This window comes from Aphelocoma coerulescens, chromosome 4A (assembly GCF_041296385.1).
Source record: "Aphelocoma coerulescens isolate FSJ_1873_10779 chromosome 4A, UR_Acoe_1.0, whole genome shotgun sequence".
Lineage (NCBI taxonomy): Eukaryota > Metazoa > Chordata > Aves > Passeriformes > Corvidae > Aphelocoma > Aphelocoma coerulescens.
The window spans coordinates 2,717,548-2,744,417 of record NC_091018.1 but is presented as its reverse complement, the minus strand read 5'-3'; the positions used below and the strand labels follow the sequence as shown (position 1 = coordinate 2,744,417).

At 39.8% G+C, this 26,870-nt stretch overlaps 1 protein-coding gene across 9 annotated transcripts in view; it reads left to right on the top strand.

Moving 5' to 3' along the window:
* The window catches only part of PCDH11X (protocadherin 11 X-linked), a 436,859-nt gene that overhangs the window by 235,225 nt on the left and 174,764 nt on the right, over window positions 1–26,870 (top strand). The window contains exon 6 of one of the 9 annotated variants that reach the window (XM_069015041.1): window positions 9,086–11,973. The exons of the other annotated variants lie outside the window; for them this stretch is intronic. Coding sequence (XP_068871142.1) covers window positions 9,086–9,094 — 9 coding nt within the window. The 3' untranslated portion in view covers window positions 9,095–11,973. Of the gene's footprint in view, window positions 1–9,085; window positions 11,974–26,870 lie in introns of those variants that run through there. 9 annotated transcript variants of the gene reach the window in all.

Below are 26,870 nucleotides of genomic sequence, written 5' to 3'. Positions count from 1 at the left end.
TTGTTAATCCCTTGCCTGTCAGCTCTCATCAGGCATTACATTCTGCCTGCCTTTGCAATTTCCAACATGCAAATTCTCTGGCTGATGAAGTGCTGCTAGACTGTCTCACATACGTGTATATTATGGATCTGGGTGTCATATATTAATCTTATAGTAACATTTCTCTTTGAGTTTGAACACTTTCTAGCATAATTTTAACAGCAAATAATTGAAATCCTTTGTTTTTTTCCCATGGAATTAGACAGGTATATATTGGTTTCTACTGAAACATCAAATAGTCACAATTTCAGTCTCAGTGGATGAAAGTGTCTCCAGCACAACTTGGTAGGTGCATGATGCTGGAATACATTTGACGTGGAGGTGACTGCACTGACAGTAGCAGCCCTAATGCTTTCCTGAAATGCAGCTACCCCAGCCTGGGCTCCAGCAGGCATTGCAGTGTTAAACCTTTCTGTAAAATGGCAAGTCAAAAAGCTGAAGTACTCTATATCTGCATCTGCCTGCTGGAAGAGGACAGAGACTGCAGTTATGTCTCTAAGTTTTAGCTAGGACAGATGCACCAACTTTTTAAGAGGTATCTTGTTCCAGATCCTGTTAAAATGTTTCATTTACACAATATTTGGGTTACTGCACTGGCTTAATTCTGACTTAGCACATTCCCTTGTCTTAGGGAAAAGAGCAAACCATTAGATTAGTTCTATTCTGTCATAGAAATTGCAAAGTACTGATAAAACAGTGTGCTGTGTGTTATAATGCTTTTTGTGAAGAGAGCATGGTAAATCAGCCACTCACGGATTTTAATGCAGCTGAAGTAACTTTTCCATCTCGACCAGTGAAAAGGAGACATTTGAATTTTGTCTTTACTCATACTGAGCACCACTCTCCTTCCAAATAGTCCTCTTGGACTTGAGGCAAACTCTGGCTCCAAAGACCAGCCCCACAGATTGCTGAGGGACCTGGAATCTCACTTCCAAACTGATTAGATGAGTATGTTCCCTATCTGGAAATTGTTCAAATACTTGCAAGTCAGGGGAGGTTTTATCCAACACTATTTGTTTCGGATGTCTGCCTGTTAATGTTTAAACATTTTCTGCTGTTTTTGGAAAACTCTAGATCTTGACTAGGCACTAAAATTTCACTCCTCCATATGACTTGTATCTGCACAGCTTCTATGTTTCACTCCACTTCCAGCCCAAAATAACCTTCCTGAAAATTCCTTTGAATGCACAAATCTTTCACCAGCTGAAGCTTTAGAAACTAGTCATCCCAGGAAGGCTGGGATTTCATCCCTGGTGAGAGCCAATATTGCACATACATGTTCAAAGAGAGCTTATACCTGTCTCTGTGAAATCATTCAATTTAATTGCTATAGAGAGACATGGTTACTGCACACAGTTACACAGCAAAAGGAGCAATTCTCTGTGGCAAATGCTGTGGCACAGAGTTTCAGAGGTTTTGCAATGGTTTTAATTTAGTGACGTGTTTTAGGTGGTGGTAGGGTAGAGGGGAGCCCAATAATCAGTGTCCTTACAAATTACCTGCACCCGCTCATGGATTTGGTAATAGAAAAATTGGAAGCATAATGTTGCATCACCAAGCTTAACACGGAATGGGGAACAGCACAAAGGGAAATATGAAGTGTGGTGGACTGGCAGTGAATGGGATTACTTTAAAAATAAGACAGAAAATTCTTCTCCCACTCTCCCCAAAAGACACATAAACCCATGACCTACCCCAGCCCTAAAAACCAAACCCATATTACTCATCACTGAGGAAGGCTGGAATATTTCTGAGTGGAATTATGAATTCTGAAGCTGTTAGTTTGTCCCAGTACTTTAAGTGCTGGAAGCCCAGAGGACGTGCTAAAAGTGGCCTTGTCCATATAATCAGGCTTTTAATGTAAAATCAGATCTTGGTGGATTTTTGTCTTTCTGTCTTAGGTTTGCAGCTGTGTAAGAGGAGGGTTTTGATAAGTGTGAGTGAGCAGCAGCACGTGTGCAGTGCTGTTGGTGGGCTGGAACCAGTGTCAAAGGGAGCATATGGATCTCTTCTTCCAGCCACCACTTTTGGCTGCTCTCTGGGCACTGGTGCCAGATAAATGAACAAATCCTGTCAGTCCTTTCAGGCCTTTCGATACCTTAATTTACTTTTATTAAATAATCTCTTGTTATTCCAGGCATACCAACATTTTTTTGCCTGAGTTTGCGATTGATACTCTTATTTCCTGGGCGTTGAGCAGAGCCTTTTTCCTTTTTAATTGGAGTCTGTGTGTGTATATTAGTTTAAAAAGTAAGAATGCTTTTGGGGCTGTTTTTTTTGGGTTTGAGTGTTTTTTTGTGTGTAGGATTCCTTACAGTTCTGAGAGCTTCCAGTAACCAATACCTAGTTTGGTTCCTGGCTGTGCTGCTTCTACAGTAAAACATGTTAATTCCACTTTTCTAGTTCTAGTGTTTAAATGCTTGCTCAAGTTGTCCTTGCTTTTTTTTATCTTTCTTCTAGTGAGAGCAGAACATGGGCAGTGAGGCTCGTTGCAGTGCTGTTCTGTGAGTTAAAGCTACTGGAAAAAAATCAGGGCGCGGGAAACAAGAGACTTTCTTCCAGTTCTGTGTGTCAAAAAGGTTTAGGAAAGGGTTGGGTGACCACAGCAGCACAAGAGATGGGCAGCAGTGGGCAGCTTGAGATACAGGCGGTGAAGCAGATCTGCAGGAGCATCAGGAAGGTGGACAAGGCTTCTCTAAGGCCACAAACTCAACTTGCTGTTTGATCCTGTGTTTCTGTGCTGAACTTTAGAGTTCTTAGCTGTTGGAATGCCTTCTGAGTAACTGGAGTGCCAGCTGGAAAACATTCCTCTCCTCTCACAGCAGTAATAGATGGGGAGATTAAAATATAGATGTGTTTTGGAAATATTAAAATTACAACAGAAATAAGTTTATTACTTTTATCAGTGCTTTTAGTAAGAGCTGTTTGAAATTATAAAGCTCTGTCTTTTCATGCAAAAATGTCTGTGGGTATTCCAGAGGGAAGGCTGTCTCTGGGAAAAGGTATCAGAGTATGAATACTGCTGAATGATTCATTTATAAGTTGCTTTATTTAGTTAGGAGTTTCTCTGTTGTACTTCCCTCTATAATACCTAAATATTTCCATGCTGTAATAGGCTCATATTCTTAAAACCTTTGGGAAGGTGTGCTGTCACTTTGATCTCAGGGGCTGGACAGCATGACAAATGAAGCATAGCAGAGTTCCTTAAGTAGCCTTAAGATTCATGTGGGAGTGGGGCAGGGATCTTTCTGTTTGTTCAGTGTTGTTCCCAAGGGACAACCTTTTCTGGGTGCATGCACAGGGACATGGCACAAAGGAGGCTGTGGCTGGTGAGACGGGTACGACACATACAGGCCCCAGAACAGTTCCAGGCAAAAACCTGTTTATTCTACAAAGCCAGTGTCATCTATACACTTTTGTAAGTTTATCATTCATGTCACTTCACTACTACAGTAAACTCATTGGCTGTTATGTAACTGCAATGTACCAGTATTGGTTCTATGCAGCATAAGCGTTCTAAGCATTCAGAAAAACACCCGGTGCAAGTTTGTTGCTGTTCTCTCTCTGTATTGTTTAGATTTCTCCCTTCTGTTTTGTGGGAAACACAAAAAGGTGGAAAAGCTCTTAGGTGCGAGAAGAAAACAGGTTTTAGAAATAAAGCAAAAGAATTTAGGAATTAGCTCTAGCAGGGAAAACTTGCAGATGGAAGAGGATACAATTATATAGCAAACAAGGACATTAAAACAATGGTCAGAGTTTCTAGGTTTGGCTGAGATAGGTTTAGAAGTTGCATAAAATATGCTTAGCAAGATAAGTTTAAGCTTAATAATGGATTATTGTGTGCTCCTATATAAGGTATAACAAGTGAGCACTGTGTACAGCAGATGCCCGTGGGCTGTGTAGGACTGGTTAAAACAGTTCTCTGTAACTTTTAGGAGCACGCTAATTGGCTGAGAAGCTTTTAAGAATGCTCTGTAACCAGGAAGGCTCTGGATGCCTGTGGTGCTGTGAGCTTTGTACCATCTCTGTCTCAACTCTGTATGTGAGACTGATAATGGAATAAAACAATAAAAGGCTCCTGGAATGCCTGTCCAAGCTCCCCGTCCCGTTTGCTGTTTCTCACGGGTACAGGTGGATTGTGCCAGGATCCACGTGGGAACCAGACAGGCTTGCTGACCTGCTGCTAATTCCCACAGGAGACTTCTGCTTAAAGCCACCAGGAATCTGGGAGTTCTCCTGGTGTGCTTGGAGATACCTGACATGCCTGAGTTTGTGTTTCAGACATTAGGATGACCATTTAAATTCTTTGTGTGGGATGAGGAACAATAAGCAATAAATGGTATGATTGACCCACTTTAATAAATTGCCTGTTGAAATAAATAATTGCTGCATGTAGAGTATTTCTTTTACGCTACATAAAAATCTCTTGTGTGAGCTTCACAGATTTGTCCCAAGAAAATATTTATTGTACCCTGAGCAGGTAACATGTCTTGAGTGTTGAAGTTTCTTGTTCTTGGTGGCAGAGAATAATGATACTTTTGAGTTTGGTTGCTTTTTGGTTTTGTTGTTTTGGGTTTTTTTTTTTTTTAAGAATCCCCAGCATTATTCTTAGCAGAAAAGAACCAGGAGTTCCACACACTCATTGCAGTGCTTCCCACAGTACTGACTATGTGTGTTATAAGCTACTGAATATTGAGATTCTTCTCTTTACTTCTAAGATTGTATATTTTTTTCTTTTTTCCCCTTAAACTTGTTTTTCAGTGAGAAGAAAAATATGCTTAAACTTGCATCTTAAATGTGATCCAACACAGTCTTTTCTTGTTGTAATTTACATGGAGCTTAGCTGGCTTAACAAACAACTTTTTTTTGGGTCAGCTGCATGATGCTGATGCAGCATAACATACTTTTCTGCAGCAGTTACCTTAATTAATAGAGCTTCTGCATGCTTTCTGTGAAGTCCTGGATACCAGGTTTAGAAAAACCTCCTGATTCTTTAACCTTTATGATCAGAAGGGTCTTGCAGGCAGAAAACAAACTGCTTAAAATGAAAAGCAGTCAAAATGGTTTAAAAATCCCCACTTTTAGAGTATGAATATATGCATTATTGTAGATCTGGAAACACAGGGAGAGAAGATACCTCAGTCTGCAGTTTTTCTGGGAGTCTACACTTGCAGCTGAACAAGACAGTTCATTGAAACTTGCTTGTATTTTCCAAAGAAACAAATCTATCTCTCTGTGTCATTGTCTGTTGAGAAAATGCTACCATGAGGAATATTTGATGCAATATATTCCTATTTATTTGTATCTGTGTGACATTTTGTTAAACATAAAAGCAACTGGGAAAATAAGGTGCATCAGGGGGATGTTGTGGCTGAGAGGGAAGTTTATCACTAAGCTGTCATTGACAAGTGAAAGAATTCATAGATTCAAGTGTCACACGATAACACATTGCTAACAGCAACTTATTTAAGTGTATCATTCAGAATTTAATCTATGTGCTACCTTCAAGGTTAGTAGCTAGAGGAAAGTTGGGATCAAAGAAAGCAGAGTATGAAAGAATCTATTAGAGTCTAAACCGAGCGCTTAACTTAAATGTTGAAATGGGTTTATTGCCTGAATCGAGATCAATGAGTCTGTGCTTAGCTCTGGGTCTGTTGTAGTGTTTTGGTCATCCAGAAAATAGTCCTGTTCTTGAGGACAAGGCATGGTCTGTGGGTTCATCATCAGAAAATGATGCATGGAGTCAGCTGAGCTTTGTCTGCCACAGCTGAATCCCAGCACCTCAGAGCAATATGTTTATACTCCCTCATAAGAACTTGCTGACAAAGTCAGACATGCCTGGTGATTCCAGGAATGGGTTCAAAGGAGGCCTGTAAAGAGGATCTTCCTTTAAAAGTGTCTTGTGGAGCTTCTGGAAAGGAGCAGGTAGGGATGTGGAAGAACTTGAGAAAATTTGGGTTGGTACATTGAGATGTGACCTGGGGTAAGAAGTAAAACTTCTGTAATTGCAGTAGAAGCTTAAAATAGTTGGGATAATTGGACCAGTTAGATGATTCTGGCTTGAACTTGAGTGATGGCGTGTGGAGGGAATTCTCATGAAGGAGAGAGGAGAAAAAGCTCATGGCAAATCTCAGTCACCTCAAGCAAGATGTGGTGTCCTGTGACTTCCAGTAACCAATAGTTTTCTTCAATCTTCATTTTGAGATGATCTTTAGCTGCCTCTCCTGAAATGAAGAAGTCTATTGATGTCAGAAGCACAGAGTCCCTCAGTTAACACACTTCTCACTTGCCTAAAACAACATATCCTTAGCATGGGACTTATACTGCTGTCCAGGGAGGTGGAATCCTTGCTTCCCAATACATTCTTCACCATTTATAGCTTTTGATGCGGTCCCTAAAGCTTGATTTGTCACATTGGGATGATTCCATATCAAGTGCCATGAATCAAATTATTTTCTAACACAATGGCTTTAGCACCTCTTCTGCTGTGATGAATGGTTGTGCAGAGGCACTGAAATAAACACTCCAGAGCAGCAAGGTTTATCCCATATTTCCAATAAAATCTGCCCACTTGTCCACTCTTCAGTTAGCTAGAGAGCAGTGCAGGAAATTGTCTTCCTTTGTGGTAAATCCACATCCCTGTGCCTCGTGAGCTGTTTGGAATTAATTGTGCCTGGGAGACAAATGTTCCTCAGTGTGCCAGGGCAGGGAGCTCAGGGAGGTTCCCGAGTGTGGATACAAAAATGCTGTTAGCAAGGAATTTTCCTGCTGCTTTCTAAGCCCCTGGGATACTTTTCTCTCTCACAAAGAGATTAGCAGAAGTTCTATAAACTATGAACACCTGTGGTCTTGTAGGAATATGTTTATAGTAGAGTAGAAAAATATTTTGACGATGGATGTTTTAGGATTTTAGCCAATCACCCCCAAGGGGTGGCTGATCCTTTGTCCAATTAGACTATGAAGAAAAAAGTCTATAAAAGAGTTTGTAAAATAATTAAATAAATCAATCTTGCTGCACAATTCCTGCCTGTTGGATCTTCTCTCTTCTCCTCCCTATGGCTGCAGGATACAGTAATATTTGGTACAGTAATACCTGAGAGCTGGTGCCCCATTCCAGTGCTCTTAGGAGTGTGAAGGAAAACCCAGCTGCAAACCCTGAAAAGCCTGCTGGTCTTGTCTTCAATTTCTAAGCCTCTGTGCATATTGCTCACTGTGTTTTCGGAATCCTTTCAAAAGGCAACGACATGTTCAGGGTTTGAGGCTTGCAATCTGATTCTCTGGTTTGAGTGCAAGTTAACTTCTGTCAACTTTGCTGATGTGAAGGTTCTGGCTTTCCAGTGAAACAAGAATTAACCTATCCATATATATACTTTTTTTTTTTTTTTCTTTGACTTGTTTAAAAATTAGAGAAATAAGAACACTGGCATCCTGAAAGGCCTTTCAGTTGAGTACCTTAAAGCATATCATGAAATATAAATTATTTTCCCTTTCCATCCATTATAATCCATTTGTTGATGGAGTTATCGAGTCCTGTTGCAGTATTCCAGAGAATGTAGATCATGAGGGAGGGAGAAAAGCCCCTGAGACACAAATGGGACATTTCAGAGATTCTGCATTTGTGAAAAAGGAGACACACACACACATGACAACACTGACATGCATGAGCACATTTTAAAATAATTGTACCTGCATTTACTTCCAGAGTCTTTGATTGTTTTTTCTCAAATCAAAAGCTTTGACATTCAAATGATGGGTTTTGTCCTCATGAAATGTTAGAATAAAAAACCCAGGGCTGTATTGCCAGTAAACTGGGGCTGCTTTCTAAGTGCTCCTTGGACTGCAGCAAACACCAGCACATTACTGACAGAACAGTTTCTCTCCAGGTGAAGGTTCACCTTCATCTAGAAGTTTATAGGACATAGTTTTATTTGGAAACTTTTCTCTTCTTATAAATACAGTTTGATATTTTACACAGGATGTTTTCTAGGCTATCAATTTTATACTTTTCCTTTGGATTGCATGTTACTAATGCATTGTAATTTCTCCAAAATGCTGTGGAAGGAGAGACCCACACCATGGTGGTTATCTGTATGAAATAGTAGCCTTCCACTTCAGGTACTGTATTTTGCATTTAATTTGAAATCCCTGTGAGATATATTGAGCTGCTGGAAACAATTTGGGCAGCTTGTGGAGCTGCCCAAATATCAAGGCCCATAGGTAGTGTGAGAGGTGGGGTTTTTACATTTTTCTGCTTTCAAACACACGTCAGAGCTAAGGAACCTCGTATTTAACTGGATCTGAAATGGTTTTATTCTTTAAATTGTAAACTCTAATGAAATTCCTGCATAGGAAAGGTTGTAACTATTCGTAATTAATTTTGGTATTTTTTCACACCTTAGACACCTCATTATGAAGGCATTTAACATAAACTTGAGATTTTCATCTGTCTGTAAACACCAATAACTAAACAGGTATATAGATAGGAATAATTGCACTAATTCTGTTGGGTTTCTGACGTAAAGATGTTTGCACCATTTGTGGACTAATTCTCAGTGTAGTTGATTGTCCTCTGAGCAGCTGAGGGAGACTCAAAAGTACTGAACAATTCCTGAACTATTACAGGATTTGTGGTCCCTCTTGGTCTTCACAGTGAGAGAGGAAGGACATTGCTTTTGGTCCATAGCACAAGCTGCTTTCTTAGATATTAAATTGCATTATCCCATAGCTAGACACATTTGGAAGTGACCCTTGGGAGTTCTTTTGCATCTGATGCCCCGTCAGTAATGTAAATTCTTTCCACCTGTCTGACAGTCTTTTTATTTAGCTGAAGCTCTTTCTCTCAAAGGTGTTAATCTCAGTCTAATGTAACTTTCAACTTTTCCCTTCCAGCATTTTTGGGCTTCTTTCTTTCATCTCATTCAATAACAAGTAGGACACACACAAAAAATCAGTGTTAGGGCATGAAGATGAGGTTCAGATAATGGGAACAAACAGGTGTTAAAATATATCTATAGTAATAAATACAATTTTGTATAATTTTTCATAGTGTTTCTGATGTCAATGACAAAAATGCAGCAACCTGAGACTAATCTTGAAGGTATCTGAGGCTGAAGAGGAGCACCCAGACAGCCCAATGAATCAGCTCATTTTAAGTGTTGTGTTGTCCGAGTAAATCTGCAATTGAAACAGCAGCCAGTGTCAAAGGAAAACCAAAATCTCGACTGGATCAGAGTAGAAATTAAAAAAATCACGTGTCTGTGCAACAAATTTCACAAGGCAATTCCTCTGCCTGTTCCTATTTCAGTGTTGCTGTTGTGTGGCGGAGGGAATGGCACACACACTTGTTGGAAGGACTACAGCAGAAATTGCAAACTGAATAAATCTCTGAGAAAAATAATATTCACTTCATCATGTAACAGTTATATTGCACTGCTACTTCACTGGAGACAAATTGAGGAGATGACTTATTGGATAAAAATTACTTGCACACACTGTAATTGCAATGGGTTAAGAACCCGTAAGTGCTATCCCAAATAATGGAAAGAAAATGTAATCATTTAACTTCATGAACTCTTGTCCATAGTTGGTATTTGGATATAGGCTGGAATTATTGCCAATCTTACTTTTATGTTATTTTGCGTTGGGCTTTTTGGTAGACTCTTTTATTTAATAATACCACCTTTGGCTTGTGGCTATTCACTCTCTTCCAAAGTCATCCATAGTATTTGCAATCCATTTTATGAGAAACATTAGGAAAAAGTGCAATTTGAGGTACTCAATAATCTGCTTGGCTTCCCCACACAGAGCTGAACTTCACACTGAAGTGCTGTCATGATGCTGTAATTGTGAAATCTCCTTATTTTCTGATTTTAAATGCACTTGACTATCTCAAAACCCCATGTATTTAGTGAGAAACTTTGAACTGAAATCTAGAATTCCTTATTCCTGCTTTAGTGTCTCAATCAGAAAACTAAACCTTGACTTTTGGGGTTCAATTTTATTCATAATCAAATTATGCCAACATTAATTTACCAAGGGAGGCTCCAGATCCCCCAGTTCCATGCACAGACTGGTACCATTATGTTTTTCTCTCCATGCAGGTGTTTTCTGGAGTAATTTTTTAACAACCTCTTCCAAAATATTAATTTGACCTGCTGTAGCAAACATTAACAACTGCTGGATTGTGAGTTCCTAGGAAAGCAGTGGAATGTAACAGCATTGATTAAGTCCTTCAAATGATGGCAATGAGTAGAGTGATAATGAGCAAACCTCTGTTCATTAGTTGCAGACGAGTATATTTTTTAGTACAGAACTGATTTTTTTGGTAGGAGCAGCCCATAAGGTGATTGAAGTCTGAAAGTTCATTTGTATTAAATATGACAAAAATATGTATAAAGCAGCTATGTGAATCACTATTCAAGGTTTCCCAGCTTTTTGACTTCCAATCAAAGCTCTGTTGTCACTGGGAAATGGTTGAGACCGACTTACTGTTGTAGCACCCTCAGCAATGTGGCACTGGGATTTTGTCCTCGGAGCTGAGTGAGGATATGAGTACATTTCCAATGAGGAAATAAACCAAACATTGATGCTCTTGCAGTAAATGAAACAGGAGCATATTAATGATGAAAGGAAAATCAAAGACACTGCCTATGTGAGCCGAGTTCTGTGAGATGGGCAGTAAAAATAGTTTAAAAATTGGCATGTAAAAATCCATACTCTGAATAGGAGGATAAAGTCAGACTCAGTGTGTGAATAATATCAGTTTTACTGCCTGTTTCATAAGAAAAACTTAGTCTCTTTCTCTGTTTGTGACCACTATTTTCATTTCCATTTCATCTTCCTTTTTCTAACAACAATCTGTGCACCCCCATATTCTTATTTGTTGAATCTGCAAAGTGGATGGAGAGTTCTTACCTTACCAGAATAGATTTAAAAACCCCCAAATCCAACCCCCCCCGAACTTGAATTGCTTTGATTTCATTATTATCACTTGAGGAAGACTCTGCTAAGGGCTGCCATGCACTGATCATTTATTTTGCAGCTCCTTTTTAAGTCAGTGCAATATTTATAAAGCCTAAGGGCTGCCAATCATTCAGAATGCTCGGAAAGGGACTGCTCCCCTCTGGGAATGCTGCTTTCCCCATGCAAGGGAGGGCCTGAAGGCAGAAGGTACAGAATGATAATCAAATAAGGAGAGCTTTAGGAGTGTGCTACGTGCAGGTAGAGGCTCTGCAGAGCTGCCTGCGTGAGCTCAGACTTCCCAGACATGCTGGAATCCTCTGGAAAGAGCTGAAGTGGCAAATCAGCCAATTTCCCTCATTTCTAGCTAAGATAAATTTGTCTGGATGACTTGTAATTCTCCCTGCTTGTGAATGAGAGCCTTTGAGTTAAATGCATCACTCCTGATAAGAAAAAAAAAAAAAAAAGATTAGGAGACAATGACATCTGCTGGCATTGGAAAGAGAAGGCATCAAACCAGCGCATCCTGAGAGGGGAGGGCTTTGCTTTCCAGCTTCATTTGGACTGTTCCATGGAGCTGTGAACCTATTAACCTACAGAACAACATGGGAAAAGGCACTTGGACTTACTCCTGTGGTCAGGAACACCAGGCACCTTGGGGAGCAGAGGCTGCTGGGTGCTGCTGGTCCAGACCCAGCCTGGGCAGGAGGAGGGTGTTGCAGGGAGAGGGAAGGTCCTGACCAGGAGCTGCTTCTCTGTGGGCACTTTCAGAAAATGTCCTGCAAGACACTTCTGCACCACTTACTGCTTTAGCCAAGATCCTTCAAGAACTACATTGTCCTGGAAAACCAGAAAAGAAAAAATGACAGAATGTTTTGTTTTACTCCCGTGGTGTGATAGGGTAGATCCCTTCTCAGACATTTCTCTTGGAACTCTCTGTTAGTGCCGTGCTACCTGCAGTATGCAGCATCTTCCCTCTGGTGATGTCAGAAATCTCTAAAAAATAAATGCATAAATTCTACCTGATTGTTTTTTAGTTTGGTTTTTTTTTTTCCCAAAGTTAGGGTCTTCTTATCCAACATTTCCAGTCTCATTTGCTTGGGGATCATAAGACTGGATTGAAAATCATAACATTTGCATTGAATATTTTAGGAAGATTTTTCTGCATTTGCTTTACAGCTTTGATTAAGATTCATATACTAAATCCTTCTGCAATCTCTTAAATCTCCAAGTGTCATGTAATCACATCCCTCTAGCAGCAGAGATCTAAGGAAAATATTAAATAGGAGGTGTTATGAATTAAAAATTGGGATTTTTAGCACAGTAGGCACTGGAGAAAATGGAGCCACTATTTTTGGTGTTTGGTTTTTTTTCTTTTTTTTTTTGTTGTTTTGTTTTTTGTTTTTTTTTTGTTTTGTTTTTTTGTTTTGTTTTTTTTTTTTTGGTTGTTGTTGTTGTTGTTTTTTTTTAAATTTCTTTGGGGGCCCAAAAGCCAAACGAAAATACCAAAAAGAAAGCTTGGACTTCAGCTGGTCTGGGACTGCAATGGGTCTTAGCTTCCCTTGAATAGAAAGTGGGAGAGAGATGGGCTAAAACAGTTTGGTTGCAGTAAAATAATCTCCCAATGTGTGTGTGGCTTTTGATTTGATTCCTCAGACTCAGTACAAAGGGAAAGTCGATTACAATAGGGGCAGGATACTCCAAGCACTTATTATTTAATCTGTGTTGTCCACTTTGTGTTCATCTTTATTACAGCTTGTGTCTCGCCTTCTACTGCTTACCCTCAGCTCCAGAGTTTACCTTACTGGCTGGTAATTGCTAAAATTCACCCTGATGCCTTTTCTTTGCTTCTCCATTCTCTTTTTCTCACCATCCTTCAAATGTTCTGTTCTTTTTTTTTTTTTGCCAACTTGCTTTTCCTGTGCTAACCTGTGTACTGAAAGGAGAAGTGTTGGCAATGGGATATGATAACATAGATGGGAAGTCAAATGGATGCATTGGGATTATGGTTTCACTTCACAAGCAATTGCACTGTGTCATCGGGGTGGTTTTGTGTGGGAAATATAATTTACTTATTTCCAAGTTGGGGAGTGTAAAACTCTGTGATTCTCTGTCAGTCAGCTGTCATCCATTTCCCTCTGCAGTAGATTTTGCTGATGGTTTTGTTTTTTCTGAGGTTTCTGTTGGTGTGGGTTTTGTTTATTTTTTTTCTCCAAATCCAGCCTGGTCACTTAGCACACTGTAGCTGGGTTTGTAAAAGAAATATGTTGGAGTATCACAAAAGGGAATCAGAAAGATGGAAGTTCTCTAGGCCCAAATGCTTTGAGAGCTCCTCAGTAGACAAGAAAAGAGTTGTTAGCATTCCTAGCACGCCTGGTGGAAATGCATTATATATTGTTGCCATGTCAGTTTGTAATATTGGTACATGGCTTCAGTGCTTGCTTGGATTTGTAATTACATTTAAATAATTTAACTCCATTACGCCACCATGTCTGGTGGAAATGTATGATTCCTTAGGAAGACGTTTCCTTTCAGAGTGATCTAATGACTTCAGAAAGTGCTGCTGCTATTAATGCTTCTTAACTATTGATATGCAAAAATAAAACTGTTAGGAGTGCAGTGGAAGACATTAATAAATATGCTCATTTTCAAGGATATTTTTGAGAGCTGTTTGATAACTCATCATTTGATTTGTGTTCTGTGTCAGATGGCCTTAATAGCTTGGCTAGTTGTATTTTGCAGATCAAAGGTAGCTTTTATCAAAATCAGGCTAAAAGGGTTCCAACCGATGAGTGATTGAAGCCATCCAGTGAAATACAGTAATTGTGCTACAGTTATGCAATACCTAGCTCAATTCTTGGATGTCAGCAAGTTTTCTTGGACTGCAAGGTTCAGATGAAGTTGGAAAAGGTGGTGGAGTACATGCAGTAGATTTTTTTTTTTTTTTTTTTTTGTGCAGGTTTACTGATAGATTTATGCTGGATGTGTAAAGGAAATTTCTCATAAATGCTGAAATTTATCTCATCTTTCACTGTGCACTTGAACCAACACTTTAAAATTGTTTTCCAGTCTCTGGTGGATTTCTTTTTGGTTTTAGTTTGGGTTTGTGGTTTTGGTTTCTTTTTTTAATCATTGAAAACACGCCACCACAAGTGGTGAGTGTAAAAAGCTGCACCTCTGTGTGACACCAGAGATGCTTCTCATATCATAGACATGTACATTAGTGGCAAAGTGGGATTCCTTTCTTGTGTTCACACTCAAAGAGCACACTTGCAGGCTCACAGTAGGAACTAAGGAGGAGCTACTACAAGGAGCACACTGTTTGCCCCCAGTAGTGCCAGGGATTCCATCCTCAGCAGCACTGTGGAACAATTTATGGAGAGCTAGAGTAATTTATCAAAGACACTTAGTAAATCTGTTGCACCTTCTTGTCCTTCAGTTGCTGATTCATTTCTTGCTGTCAGTCCATGAAACGGGCACAGGACTCTGCTCTGTCCCTTCCTGGGTGTATCTCTGAGCTCCAGCTGCTGGGGTTTTTTTGGCTTTTTGCTTTCCCTTTTTCCAACCCCTTTATTCATTTCCATCAAATTTGCGTGCCTCTCCCAATCCTTTACCTTCCTTTAATCCTTCATTTCCTTTTAATTTAGTTTCATTTCCTTTTCTAGAGACTTTTGAATGTCTTCCAGGCTTTTTGTTCCTTTTCTGTGAGGGAATTCCTGTGAAGGTCTCAGGTTTGCAGTGCTTCATGTGGATGATGTGCTCTGGCACCAGGGTACAGCAGCATCCTGCACCTCCCACCAGCAGTGACAGGCTCAGATTTGTGTAAGTGGAGGAAAAAACCTGTCTGGATCAGGTTTTCCAGTCCATTTATCATAAAATAGATTTCCCACTTCTTAAGAGTCTTCTATGGGGCAGAGAGAAAAATCAGACATATATGAAGCTGAGTGGAAAAGATCTGACTGAAATGTCAGGGCTCTGTTTTGTTTACCAAATGTGTTTTATTTTTTTTTCTATTTGTTTTCTAATATTGCCACTAGTGGTGAAATTAGTGGATTAATAGAAGTTTTTCTACCTGCTAATGGGTGCGGCTGAAAAAACCCTGGAGGTTTTTTTTAACCATGTGCCTTTAAATATTCCTCTACAAACTACCTAGGGATTTTGTTGTTTTCACGTGAAATGGCAGCTATCTAAATTACTGACTTTGTATTTCCCCACTGAACTAAATGCTTTCATCTGCTTTAATATAATCAGTAACAAAATACACTCTGATTTGGAGAAAAACAGGTGATTTAGTGTTGTTTGGAAAATGAGGACAAATAGCCATCTCACCCTGTTGTCAAACACATTCCTTTGTTTGATTGAAAGTGCAGATATTTTCATTGTACGTTAGCTGTGTGCTTAATGAAATGGACCTATCCCTACAGCTCAAAACTACATATAAATTACATATTGTTATAGTTGCCATGGCAAATAATTACCATTATTTAATGATAACTTATGAAACCATTAAGTATCAAGGCAAAGGTAGTTGCTGAAATGCAGAGTGCTGTTTCTCTGTGGAATATACTTAATAACAGAACTAGATTATTTTTTCTTAATTGTCTGTCTTCATACCTGTTTTGAACTGTGTTCTTCTGAAATATTAATGGGAGTACAAGGAGACAGCTTGATCTGGACACAGAATATACCTGTGTGCACTCTGTACTTCTGTTTCTTGGAGTTTTAAAGATGTTCTTCATTCATGCTCCAGCCTTCTCCCTCTCCCATCTGTTGGTGTTAAGAAACTGTGCCATTACCTTCTCATAAATTATCCCTGCACTGCTTCAGGCTTGTCTAACTGGGGCTCACCTCAGTAGGGTTTTCCCCTTTAATATCAGAGGGACCTGGGTATTTGACATAAATGGCATTCCGAGTCAGAGCTGAGGAGGTAGCACTGATAGAAGTGCTTGATGCTGGCCTCTTAGGAAGGACCATTTCTGTCATGCACGAACCTTTTGGGATTGTTTATGGAAATCAACAAACAAAACTTTCTCACAGAAATTCTCTAGCAAAAAGGGAGTCATTGTAGCTTACTCAGGAGGGGAACAGATGCAACCACATGGCTAAGTGTAAGTAGCAACACTGAGAGCTCAATAAACTGCAGAGGAGAAGATGGCAATAAATCTTAGGTGTATATTACACTGTCAAACCCAGTAGTAATTTTAAGATTAATTTGCCTCCCCATTATTGATACACGTCACATTTCCCCTGAGCTGAGTTGAATCAAACCCTGTTTATTTCTTGCCTTTTCTCTCCCTCCATCAACATTTGAAAGGTGTCTAATATAGAGAGAAGTCTGGAGCTGAGTGTTATTTAAATTAAGGATTGATCCAGGGCATTGTATACAAATAAATGGTATGAGGAATAATTGCAGATTTTGCACAACTCTACCAAGTGTGTGGCAATTGCAATGAAAATTCAGAGTGTGTCTGTGAGTGTGTTGTGCAGTGTTGTTCATCCTTGACAATAGATTATTTACACAATTTTGCTGTGGTAAAAGTCAGTGTGTGCTGTTTTATCAGGTATTCTTTGGTTCATGACTAAACATTTCTGGAAGAGGTGGTTGTTACCAGGGGATAAACTCATTTTAGTTAATAATGATGATCCAGCTTTGCCACAGAGACTACACAAACACCAGGTATCTTGGAATCCACACCCTGTCTCCTGCAGTTGTCAGTGCTGGGGCTTGTCCATGTTGAGTTCTGTTCTCAGGGAGCTGGACAGGATTGGCATTTGTAGGTTCTGCTCTTACAGAAGTGGTTCTGGCTCATTTCTCATCAGTGCACTTCATTCATATCTGAAGGGAAGAGTGAAAACTCCGTTAGGAAATGTGGCATTTAACCTAATCAATTAAATAACTTAGATTTGGCGAGGATTAGAAATTTACAGCATGTACACAGAATCATTAATTACATAAGATATAGTTTATGAAGATTCTCAATCCTCCTGCTTTGGAGTGTAAACTACTTAGTAGGCAATGCTGAAAAATTGCATCATTTTATGGTAAGAGTTCCTGGAAAAACTGTGAGTGAACACAATGAAAGCTGCCATATGATATTAATAGATCAGCACAGACATCACTGGCTCTTGATGAGAGGTTGGGCAGGAAAAAAAGCTGGGAGAAATAATCCTAATCAACTGGAGAACTGAAGTGGGGATGGCAGCAGCTCTTCAAGAGGAAGGAAAACTTGAAAAATCCGATTCAATTTTTTTTTTTTTTTTTTTAGAAATTACGTCTGTAAGAATGGGAGATAATTAAATGTGTATCTTAAATAGACCTTTCTCAGCAGAGACCGCTCCGTGAGTGTTTTAGGCACAGGCAGTGCATTCATCTCCGAAAATTGAAAATCCTCAGAGTTTTGCAGGCAGCAAAATAATGGCTTCAAAGAACCCTGTGCAATGGGGTGGCGAAATCAGGGCTGGCTCTGCACTGCCCCACAGCCCGGAGCACTCTGGCAGGCTTTGTGCTCCAGTGGAGATGAGGGTTGGGAATGGGCAGCAGCTGGCAGAGGTCAGATCCCTGCAACAATTCACCTTCTTCCTGCCAACCTAGAAAAGGACAAAACAACCCCCATTTTTTCAGCAGCACTGTGCTGCAGTGTGGGCAGGACATATTTCTCACAGGTTGGCTTTGCCATACAGAGCCCTGTGCTGCTTTTGGCTGCTTCAGTCCCTCTCCTCACTCATCTGTAGGCTGAAGGGTTCACTGGCTGGTTCAGGAGAAGTCCACGCTCGTGACCCCAGTGCACTTAGAGTACATTTATCTTGTCCTGTTCACACAAACTTGTAATGGAGAGAAGCTCTGTTCTTTCACTGGGCTGTGCTGGGAGCCCACTGCAGAGCCTCCTCCGTGGTTATCTGTACCCCCAGAGCTTCGTTAGGAGCTCGTGGATGTGATGAGAGCTAAGAGGAAGATATGCCAGCGTTAAACTAATTAAAAATCTTATCACCGTAATGTCATTTTTGAGATTGAATTCACAATGCCACCAGGCCTCTATGGGTGCTGTGTTTGTGGAGGTGTCTGTGTGCAAAGCTCAGAGTGTCTGTGTTAATCCTGGAGAGGAAAACAGGGAAGAAACAGGACACTGCAAAGTGACTGGGGACTGCAGACAGGATAATGTTGTGGTTAAAGGTAATAAAAACAAGGCAGGAATTGGCTCCTCCTTTCACCACAGCCAAGGTGAGTGTAAAGCAGGACCTATGGAGTTACCTAGTGGGTAGTTCACACCATGTATTTACCTAAAATGGGACAGAATGTGAAGACTCTGGGGAGCCAAAATGTTTTTTCTGTCCAAATGTAAATAAGGCAACTTAAATATCATTTGTCTGCCTCTGTTTTTCTGGTCCTGTAATCCCAGGGAAGCTCAGTAGACATCTGAGCTCATGCAGGTTAAGGACTGCTGCCTTCCTGGCTGCAGAGCTGGTTGGGATGAAGGCTCTGGAGAGAAGAAGGTTTCAGGACTCTGGATGTGATGGTGGGAGGATAATCTCATTCCCAGCTTTGTCAGGCATCCCAGACATCCAACAGTGTGGTGGTGTGTGCAGTGTGGGGATCTGTCACTCTGTGGGTGACTTCATACCTAAGCAGTTGTGAGGAATATAAAGGTACCAAGAAGCAGCAGAAAATCAGAGCAGCTTCCTACAATGCAGGATGAAAAATGCGTTAAGCTTAGCCAAGGTCACAGGAGTGACTCTGAAACAAGTAGAAAGATGGCAGCTTGCATCTCCATTGCACTTTCTATGAGCTCTTTGTCTTTCTGTCTCACTGTATTTTTTTTCTTAAGTGTAAGATCATTAGAAGTTACACTAAGTGAATAATTTTCCTAATTATTTGTGTCAAAGTCACAGATTGATATTCTCACTCACGTCTGAAGCTCCCTTACCATTATTTTAATTTATTTTTCTAATTGTCTTGTTGTTTTGTTAAATAAATGGCATAATAAGGCTTTGCAAGGCTTTCCAGACAAACGAGAAGCATCGAATGGTGTATGTGATGTATGATTTTTTTTGAAAGTGCCTGACCCAGGCTTTCAGCAATTTTGTAAGTAGGCAGTGGGTGAACACGGTCTTGAATTCCCAACTGCACAGTTACCTGTTTATGTAATTTGCTCTTAATTGGGATTGCCTGCTTTTGTCAATAGGCTCTTAGACCTTCAGCTTGTGAAATGCTGGCTTGGGTTCTGTGGCTCTTCTCTCTCTCTGCCACTGGTTCCCAGTTTTTCCCTTGGCAAACTGCTTCTACTCAGTCAGTGACAATTTGGTAAGAGTTCTCTGGCTGGCTAAAATTTTTTTGGCATGATTGAAACCAATGCAAGAAGTAGTGGAAAGGAAGTGGAAGGCAACTATTTGTAATTGTAATTTACTGTGATTCAGGAACCCTCAAGCACAGGCTGCAGTTAAACCCCATCGCATCTGCAGTCAGTAAATAAAGTCCTAATGAGAAATTAAAAGTGTTGCAATGATTCCAAGCTTCGTATTCCCATGGAACTATAAACTGATGCTCCTCCAATATCCAGAAGAACATACCAAGATGGGAAATCAGTAAAATTATGTTAATCTAAGTTAGCACTTAAATGTCCACTGAAGTTTGGATAACTAGATGCTCTAATTTCAGCTACTCATGTACTTGCAGTTAAGCCCTTTGTGAGTGCTTTAGTTAGACAGGGATGATGTTTTTCCCATCGAGCATTCAAGCAGAATGTGGAATTTAACTCCTACAATTGCAGTAGATTTTACAGTTTCTACTTCTTACCGAAGGGAACTGAAGTTATTTTCTTAAATTTTCTTGCATTACAAGTATGAATTAGCTTATGTTTGCTAATTACTGCACTAATCTTTCAGTATTTCATATTTTTTTCTGTGTGGCTTTTCATTCTTCAAGTGTTTTTATTGGTACAGCATCTCGGTATTTTTGTGGGGTTTTTTCCAAGTGTAGTGGAGACTTTGAACTCAAGGGGGGGAAGGCATGAGTAACATCTGAAAGAGGAATTATAAACGACACTAAGTACGTTCTTGCCAGGAGGACAGGAATCATTCCTGCATAGAAAACTCAGGATAAAAAACATTTTAACGTCCTCCAGGACTGGCACAGTGCATTTGCTGCCCTGATGTCAGAGAATGGGTGCCCCTTCCCTGCTGGCTGCCTGTGTCCCCTTTGATTTATCCCACACACCGAAGGCCAGGAAAGGCACCACAGCAGCCAGGATGAAGTGTTATAAAGCGTGACAAACCCTGTTTTCCCAGAGGAGTTCAGCTGCCACGGTGCATATTTTACATCTTTCTCTGATGTAATGAGAGGTGTGAGTTCCTTTCTGATGTTACATTTTGGAGCTGGCTACACGGATTTAGCCTTGCCTGGAGCCAGAAGATGTCCATCAATGTGAAATGTTTTATTTCAGGTGAAGTGGCAACAAATCTTTTGCAGCTGGAAAGAAGGGCTGAATTTCCTGGTGCACTTAAACCCCAACTTGTGAAGAAAGGGCTCAATGAGCACCCTGCTAATTTTGTAACGCAGTGTTGTAGGCTGATAAATATTCTGGCTTAATACACTGTTGTAATGAAGTCCATCAAAAGTTCCTGAGAATATTTCAGGAATTCAGAATAGAATATGAAATGATCTGAAAGTGTCTGCAGAGGTAAAACCAGAGCCCATGAAAGCACAGCTCTGCAGGAAGTTTAGGTAAACTGAGAAATACTCAGTGAAGGAAATGATGGTATAAAATGAGAAACTTCTGGAGGAAAGAAAAATGTTTCGGGAAAAAAAAAAAAAAAGGAAGACAGCCAAATCTTTTTGTTTAGTCAGGTGTTTTGGTGCAAATAAAGACAAAATCATTTGAATTTTATTTTTTTCTACCTAATCCTGCTGTATATTGAAGCAGGAGTCAAAACGTCAGGGCTTAAGCTCTGTCTTGTCATTTGTAAATATCTTCTGATTCCAGGGTCAGCAAGTTCCTTTTTGCCAATATTTGGGCTATTATTTTGTTCAGCAGTTGCTGACTACTTTAAATAAAAAGAAATTGGAACCTGTGCATAGACTGCTGCCCATGAAGAGAATATGTAGTTTTCAGGGTTAAAAAGAGAGAAACTAGGAAATGCCCCATTTTGAATAAATTAGCCAAGAAAGTGATATTCCTGATCTTTCTTTGTTATATTTAACCTGCTCTGTGTCAAAGCACACACCCATTATTTCTGTAAAGCTGTTATAAACTGGGGGATGACTGTACATAAGCTATAGAATGTAGGTGTAAAACCAGAGCTGGGAGTTTGCCTTTCTATCCTTTCTGCTTTCCTTTTCAAGAGGCAAATAGAGTTTTTCAGGCGATCCCATAAGGACATCATCTGGGGAGAAGAAACTAAGTAAAGTAGGATTCTGTCTCACAGTGGGACATAACTAGCTAAATTGTTTTTGGTTGTGGATTCTGATTGTAATAATAGAGGAAGAATGCTTTGGAAAGCTGCTGGGATATAAGTTTATGGGGATCTGGCAGTGCACAGCCATGTACCTGGAAGACATTTATGTCCATGAAGCCTAAAGAGAAATTATGATAATCAGTTGTATTGTTTTCCCCTCACATTTCTGGATGCAATGCAACATCCAGAGTACAGAAAAAAATCAAGTGATGAGAAAGGGATGCCTTGTTAATTCATCTAACTAAATTCTCATTTTCAGGCCCTTTGTTTGGCTGGGGAATAGCACTGGCAGGATAGCGGCTGCTGGCAGAGAAGTTCATTTCTTTCCCAGAAGAAAAGAAATCAAAGCAGCTTTGCGCTGATCAGCTGGCACAGGTTGCTGGATCAATGGTTGGCAATTTGCAGGGCTGTGCTGTAGATAAGGCTGTCACATTTTGGCAGTCTCATCACTACCAGTCAGCCACATAATAGCTGATAGGTCCCTTTCAGATAAAGATGAGTAGAAGATAGAAAACTGAAGGGAAAGGGGAGTGAAAGGGGGATAGAGGAGGAAGGGAAGGTGACAAGTCAGTAGTTTCAGCCTCACTTTTATGATTGTGCTCCTTTGGTCTCCAATTCATTTAAACCTGTGTTTGTATTGCTGTTAATTCTTGCAGTTTTCAACTCATTGGTGTAATTCTTGGGTTTATGCTTTATCCTTTTGAAAATTAGCAGATGTTTGCTGAAAAGTAGTGCCTCTCCCCAAGTCCCCAAGCCCAAAAGCACAGGTACAAGATAGGATCTGCTTCAAGACATCAAAAATCTGCCTGGTTTCCATCTTAGGACTGCAGTCTCTCACTTTCTTTAGTGTAAATATGGCACTGAGTGTGGTTTTCTTGTAAAAAGAAAGTGGACTTTTGGCCAGATCTCCTCCTGGTCCATTATTTATTGAAGCTTAGCCCTATGGGGCTCAGGAGTTTCTCTAGCAAAGATTCTGCCCTGGGGAAGGCAAACTAGTAGAGAAGTGAAAAGAACAGGAAAAAAAAAAGGTGCTTAAGTAGCAGCTGGATTATTTTCAGATGTTTCTGAGTTTAGGAAAATTGGGAAAAATAGAAGCTTCCTCTGAATTCTGCTGCTTTCCATTTTTTTTTTTTTTTAATGGCTCACTGCAGGTTGTAAGGGAACGTGTTAGAAACCGGATGGCAGCACAATGAAAAGAGGTGAGGGAATCATTACCTTAATTCTGATAAAGCTGCTAAATGTGCTCAGGGAGAGGTAGACATTTCCAAAAGCCTGAGAACACAGAGAATAAAGGATTCATTAATAAAAAAGTCCCCGGCTCTTCTTAATCATCTTGAATCTTGAGTTTTTTATTAGGTGTTCCTGACTATAGAGAATGTTCTCTAATTCAAATTTCTAATGTTCTACACCCTTCCAAAATCAATTCTCTCCAGTGTAGGGAATAAGTAATTGTTTTTCATTTTTTCCCTTTTTTTCAGATTTCCAGATTTTACTTATCAGGAGGGAAAAAAAAGCATATTTTCTTTGTAAAGGAATAAAAGTAATTTTTTTCCCCGCAAAAGCAATCTTCAAATGCTTTTATCTGTGCAATTTAATATGACTCATTTTGGAAATCTCCATACAAATTATTTCTGCTGTTTAGTCCTTCACTCTCTCTCTTGTGAATAGAGGAAAACAACTCCTTTTGAACCATTGCAGAGGAGCTGATGAAACTATGTATCAGCAGTGATGTAGAAGAACCCTCCCTAAAGTCCAAAAGGATTTGGGATGTAGTCAGCCAAGTCTTTCAGACTATTTTCCAACTTGATTTAGTCAATTCTTATGGTGCACTGCACCACTTTGTTGTGACTTGATATCAGAATACTAAAAAAAAAGAGAGGGAGGGGGACTTTCTTTATTGGTATTCTGGGGAATTAAAGACCACTGCCACAGTGGCAGCTGACATGGATTGTTTATTTAATTCTTTCAATTTGTTCAGTTTAATGAAACACCAAAAGATTGGAGGGAGCAGTAATTAACAAGACAGAGCCTGTCTAATGAAACCGGTACAGGAGGGTATTTGTTTCAAGGATCAATAAAAGACTGGGAGTGAGGATCATACTGGCATCACTCTGGAAAACAAATCACCTCGTGCCAATCAGCTGTCATGCTGCACATGCATGAATCTGTGTGGAGCATTTTAAATATTGCATCCGTCGAAAGACAGCAAAAGAAAAGCTTGGTGAATTTGGAGGTATCTCGTACTTAATTTGTTGCTCTGTCAGGTACTATAATTATACATGTGGCATTCTTCCTGTGTGCCTTCAATAGTCATTACTAGGCAAGTCTGGTGACATAATCTAATTAGAGCATGGCTCTCTCAGAGCTCCCCGAGCCCATTCCGTGGGGCGGCTTTGTATTCTATCGCTGCTTGCGTGTTTTCAGGAAAACTGCACAGCCTGCCTTCCCAGAAAGAGAGAAAACAGAGCAGCTGATAAAAAAAAGCTACTTCTCTGACAATCCTCTTGGCCCTCCAGAGACAGCAGTTGGACTCCCTGTTGCCACTAGTTGACTTAGCAATTAATAATGCAGCAATTAGCAGTGAGTTTCCAGATCTCAGGGCGCAAGATGGGATTTTATTTATACAGCAGTGTTACTGACAATAACAGAGGGAAAAGGAATCAGCAGTGGAGAAGTTGTATCTCCAAACAGAGAATCAGTTTGGTTGTGGGAAGAATGGGGTTAGAGCTAGAGGAAGATAAATATGTGCGACATGAGATTATCAGAAGCAATTTTGGACCTGATGTAAAATTGTTTTTCTTCCAAAGAACACATATTTGAAATTACGTGCTTGAAGGAACAGAACTTGGAATATTTTTAACTGGAAGATGCAAATTATAGAGAAATGTTAAGGACCTGGGCTATACTGCTGCTTGTAATTGAGAATGGGATTGATGGAGGGAAGATACAGGTGGCCTCCTTGGAACATCACCACATCACCTGTAGGTGATTCAGAGCCCTAATAAGGTGAGAGGTGGTTTGGTTTGGGGTGGTTTTTTTTTTTTTTTTTTTGTTTTTTTTTTTTTTTGTTTTTTTTTTTTTTTTTAAAGCAGAAGGTACAGACGTCATTCTTTGAAAAAGAACGTCCCACACTTAAGCTCAGCCTTTGAGTTGAGCAGTGGAGCAGTCCCAGAGCCAAGGCAGCACTGAAACCAAAATAACCAACGGAATGTTCATGTGGAGACTGGAGCTGCAGAGAATCGTGTGGAGGGAGATTGTCAATGAGATTCATTTGGGAGGCTGGAGGAGGTTCAAAAGCTCTACTTTTTTTGATCCTTGTAGATGCAAAGATGAATGACAGTTTTGCTGCAGTTCTTGGCATATTTCCAGGAATTTTGTTCCAATGCACTTTTTTCAAATCTTTTTCTTGTCTGCAAAACAATTAGAAGGTAAATGTTACAACTCTAGCTGATGTATACTAAGTTAGGTACTCAGAATAACTCATTTATATCATGGAAACACATTTTCAGCACAAATTCAGAAATTTAAACCATCATGTAGATCTTATTGGCCTTGCTGAGTCCAGCTACAAGAATCATACTCAGCAATTGCATTTGTAATTGACTGGCAGCCAGAGCTGAGCTGTAGTTCTGAAACTTATCAACCCTTATGAAGTGGCAAATAGCTCTGACTGGCTTTATTCCGGGGATGGCTTGGACTCCCAATGCAGGAAATGCCTTCAGAAAGTGGAATTTGTGTGGAATACTCAGCCACCAGCAGCCCCAAATGGGAGGGAATGCAGCAGGGAGAGAGTAATTGCACTTTGGTCAAAGTGTCTAAGACAAGATGATCCAAAAGTCACACAAGGTGGCAAGATTTATGGGCTGGAAGCTGGAATAGATTGATGAGAGGAAATTGTCTTCAGCCACTGCAAATGGTGGGTTCATGTATCAGGATATTGCCCCATCAAATTGTTGGAAGATACATGGACCAGCAGGACCAACTGGAGACTTCTTCAGTGACTGCTTAGAAATGTTTTTGTTTCATCCATGTGCAGACATGTTGATGGTGTGGTTTCAAAAAAAAAAAAAAAAAAAGCATATTTATGATAACACAAATAATATTTGTCATCACAGCAAGTGAATGGGTTGTGGGTATGAGACAAGAATGTGTTCAGTTGGCAGCCTTTCCTTTGTGTAGCAGGAGAATTAAATTGGGGTAAGGGAAGACCTTAGATAGTGAAACTGATTTACCATTCATTCAGATCCTGGAATAGATTTCAGCTGTAAAAAGAAAACATCTTCCCACAACCACCAATTGGGAAGCAAAAATACTGCAAAGAATAAGGGCTCTCTGTGAATATGTCAAAAATGTAGATTTCATTAATCAAAATGAGATGCAAATCATCTCAGTCATTCAGCTGTAGAGACACTAAATGCAGCTATTTAGGATTCCACCTCAGCTATTGTACACTATTTACTAGTTTGTGCTCCTTGTCAGTTAAACACATCACTTGTAGGGACTTTTTACATTCCCAAGTAAAACAATTGGAAACTTGAATTGTACAATACATGACTGGTAAAAAGCACGTTTTTTTGCAGTAGCCAAAATATGAATCATGAGAAAGAAGTGCTGCTGACAGGAAGAAAATTGAAATCTTTGAGGTGCAGTGCTGGCAAAATTTCAGAAAAGTAGACAAAGGCTTACAGCAAATTTATGTGTTTGCTCATGACAGCCATCGGAATGATCATTATCTAAAAGATATAATTAAATGAAAGCAGTGCTGGAAGGTCATGGTAATAGAGGACAACCATGGTCACAGGGATAAAAGATAATCTGGGAGGTTGGATCCTGATGCTCAAAGCTATCAGTCACTTGAGACAGCTTCTAAAACTCTGTTGTGTGTAGGCTATAAATGAGTTCATTTTGGTTTGTTTTGGGGGTTGTTTTGGTTTGGGTTTTTTTTGTGCTTTCCCTTACAGTGTTTATTTTAACACTGTAAATCTGATAACATCATTATGCTACTTCTGGAAGAGGAATTGATCCTCCTCCACGTTTGACAGACGATACAATTGTGAGGTTAATGGCTGCTAAGCTGCCCAGGTAGTACCTGTGTTCTAGTCTGCTTTTAGAGCTGTGGGTTTGATTTTTAAAAGCCCCACAGCCTCTGATGAATACACCTTGCAATAAAGCTTTATGGAGAACACTTATTCTCTACACATGACCCTGCATGACTGATAGTGACATTTCTTTATGGTCAAAGACATCTCCTTTCTCTACAATGAGAAAAAACCAAACATGCTCCTTTTCTGCTTCCATTAAGATTTCTCTGATTTTTATGTAAGTGTTGTTGGTTTTTTGAAGTACTTTTTTTGTTTGTTACTGCTGAGTTTATAAGTGAGTCTCCTTTATCTGATATTCCTCCCTCTTCATGTTTTGATTTT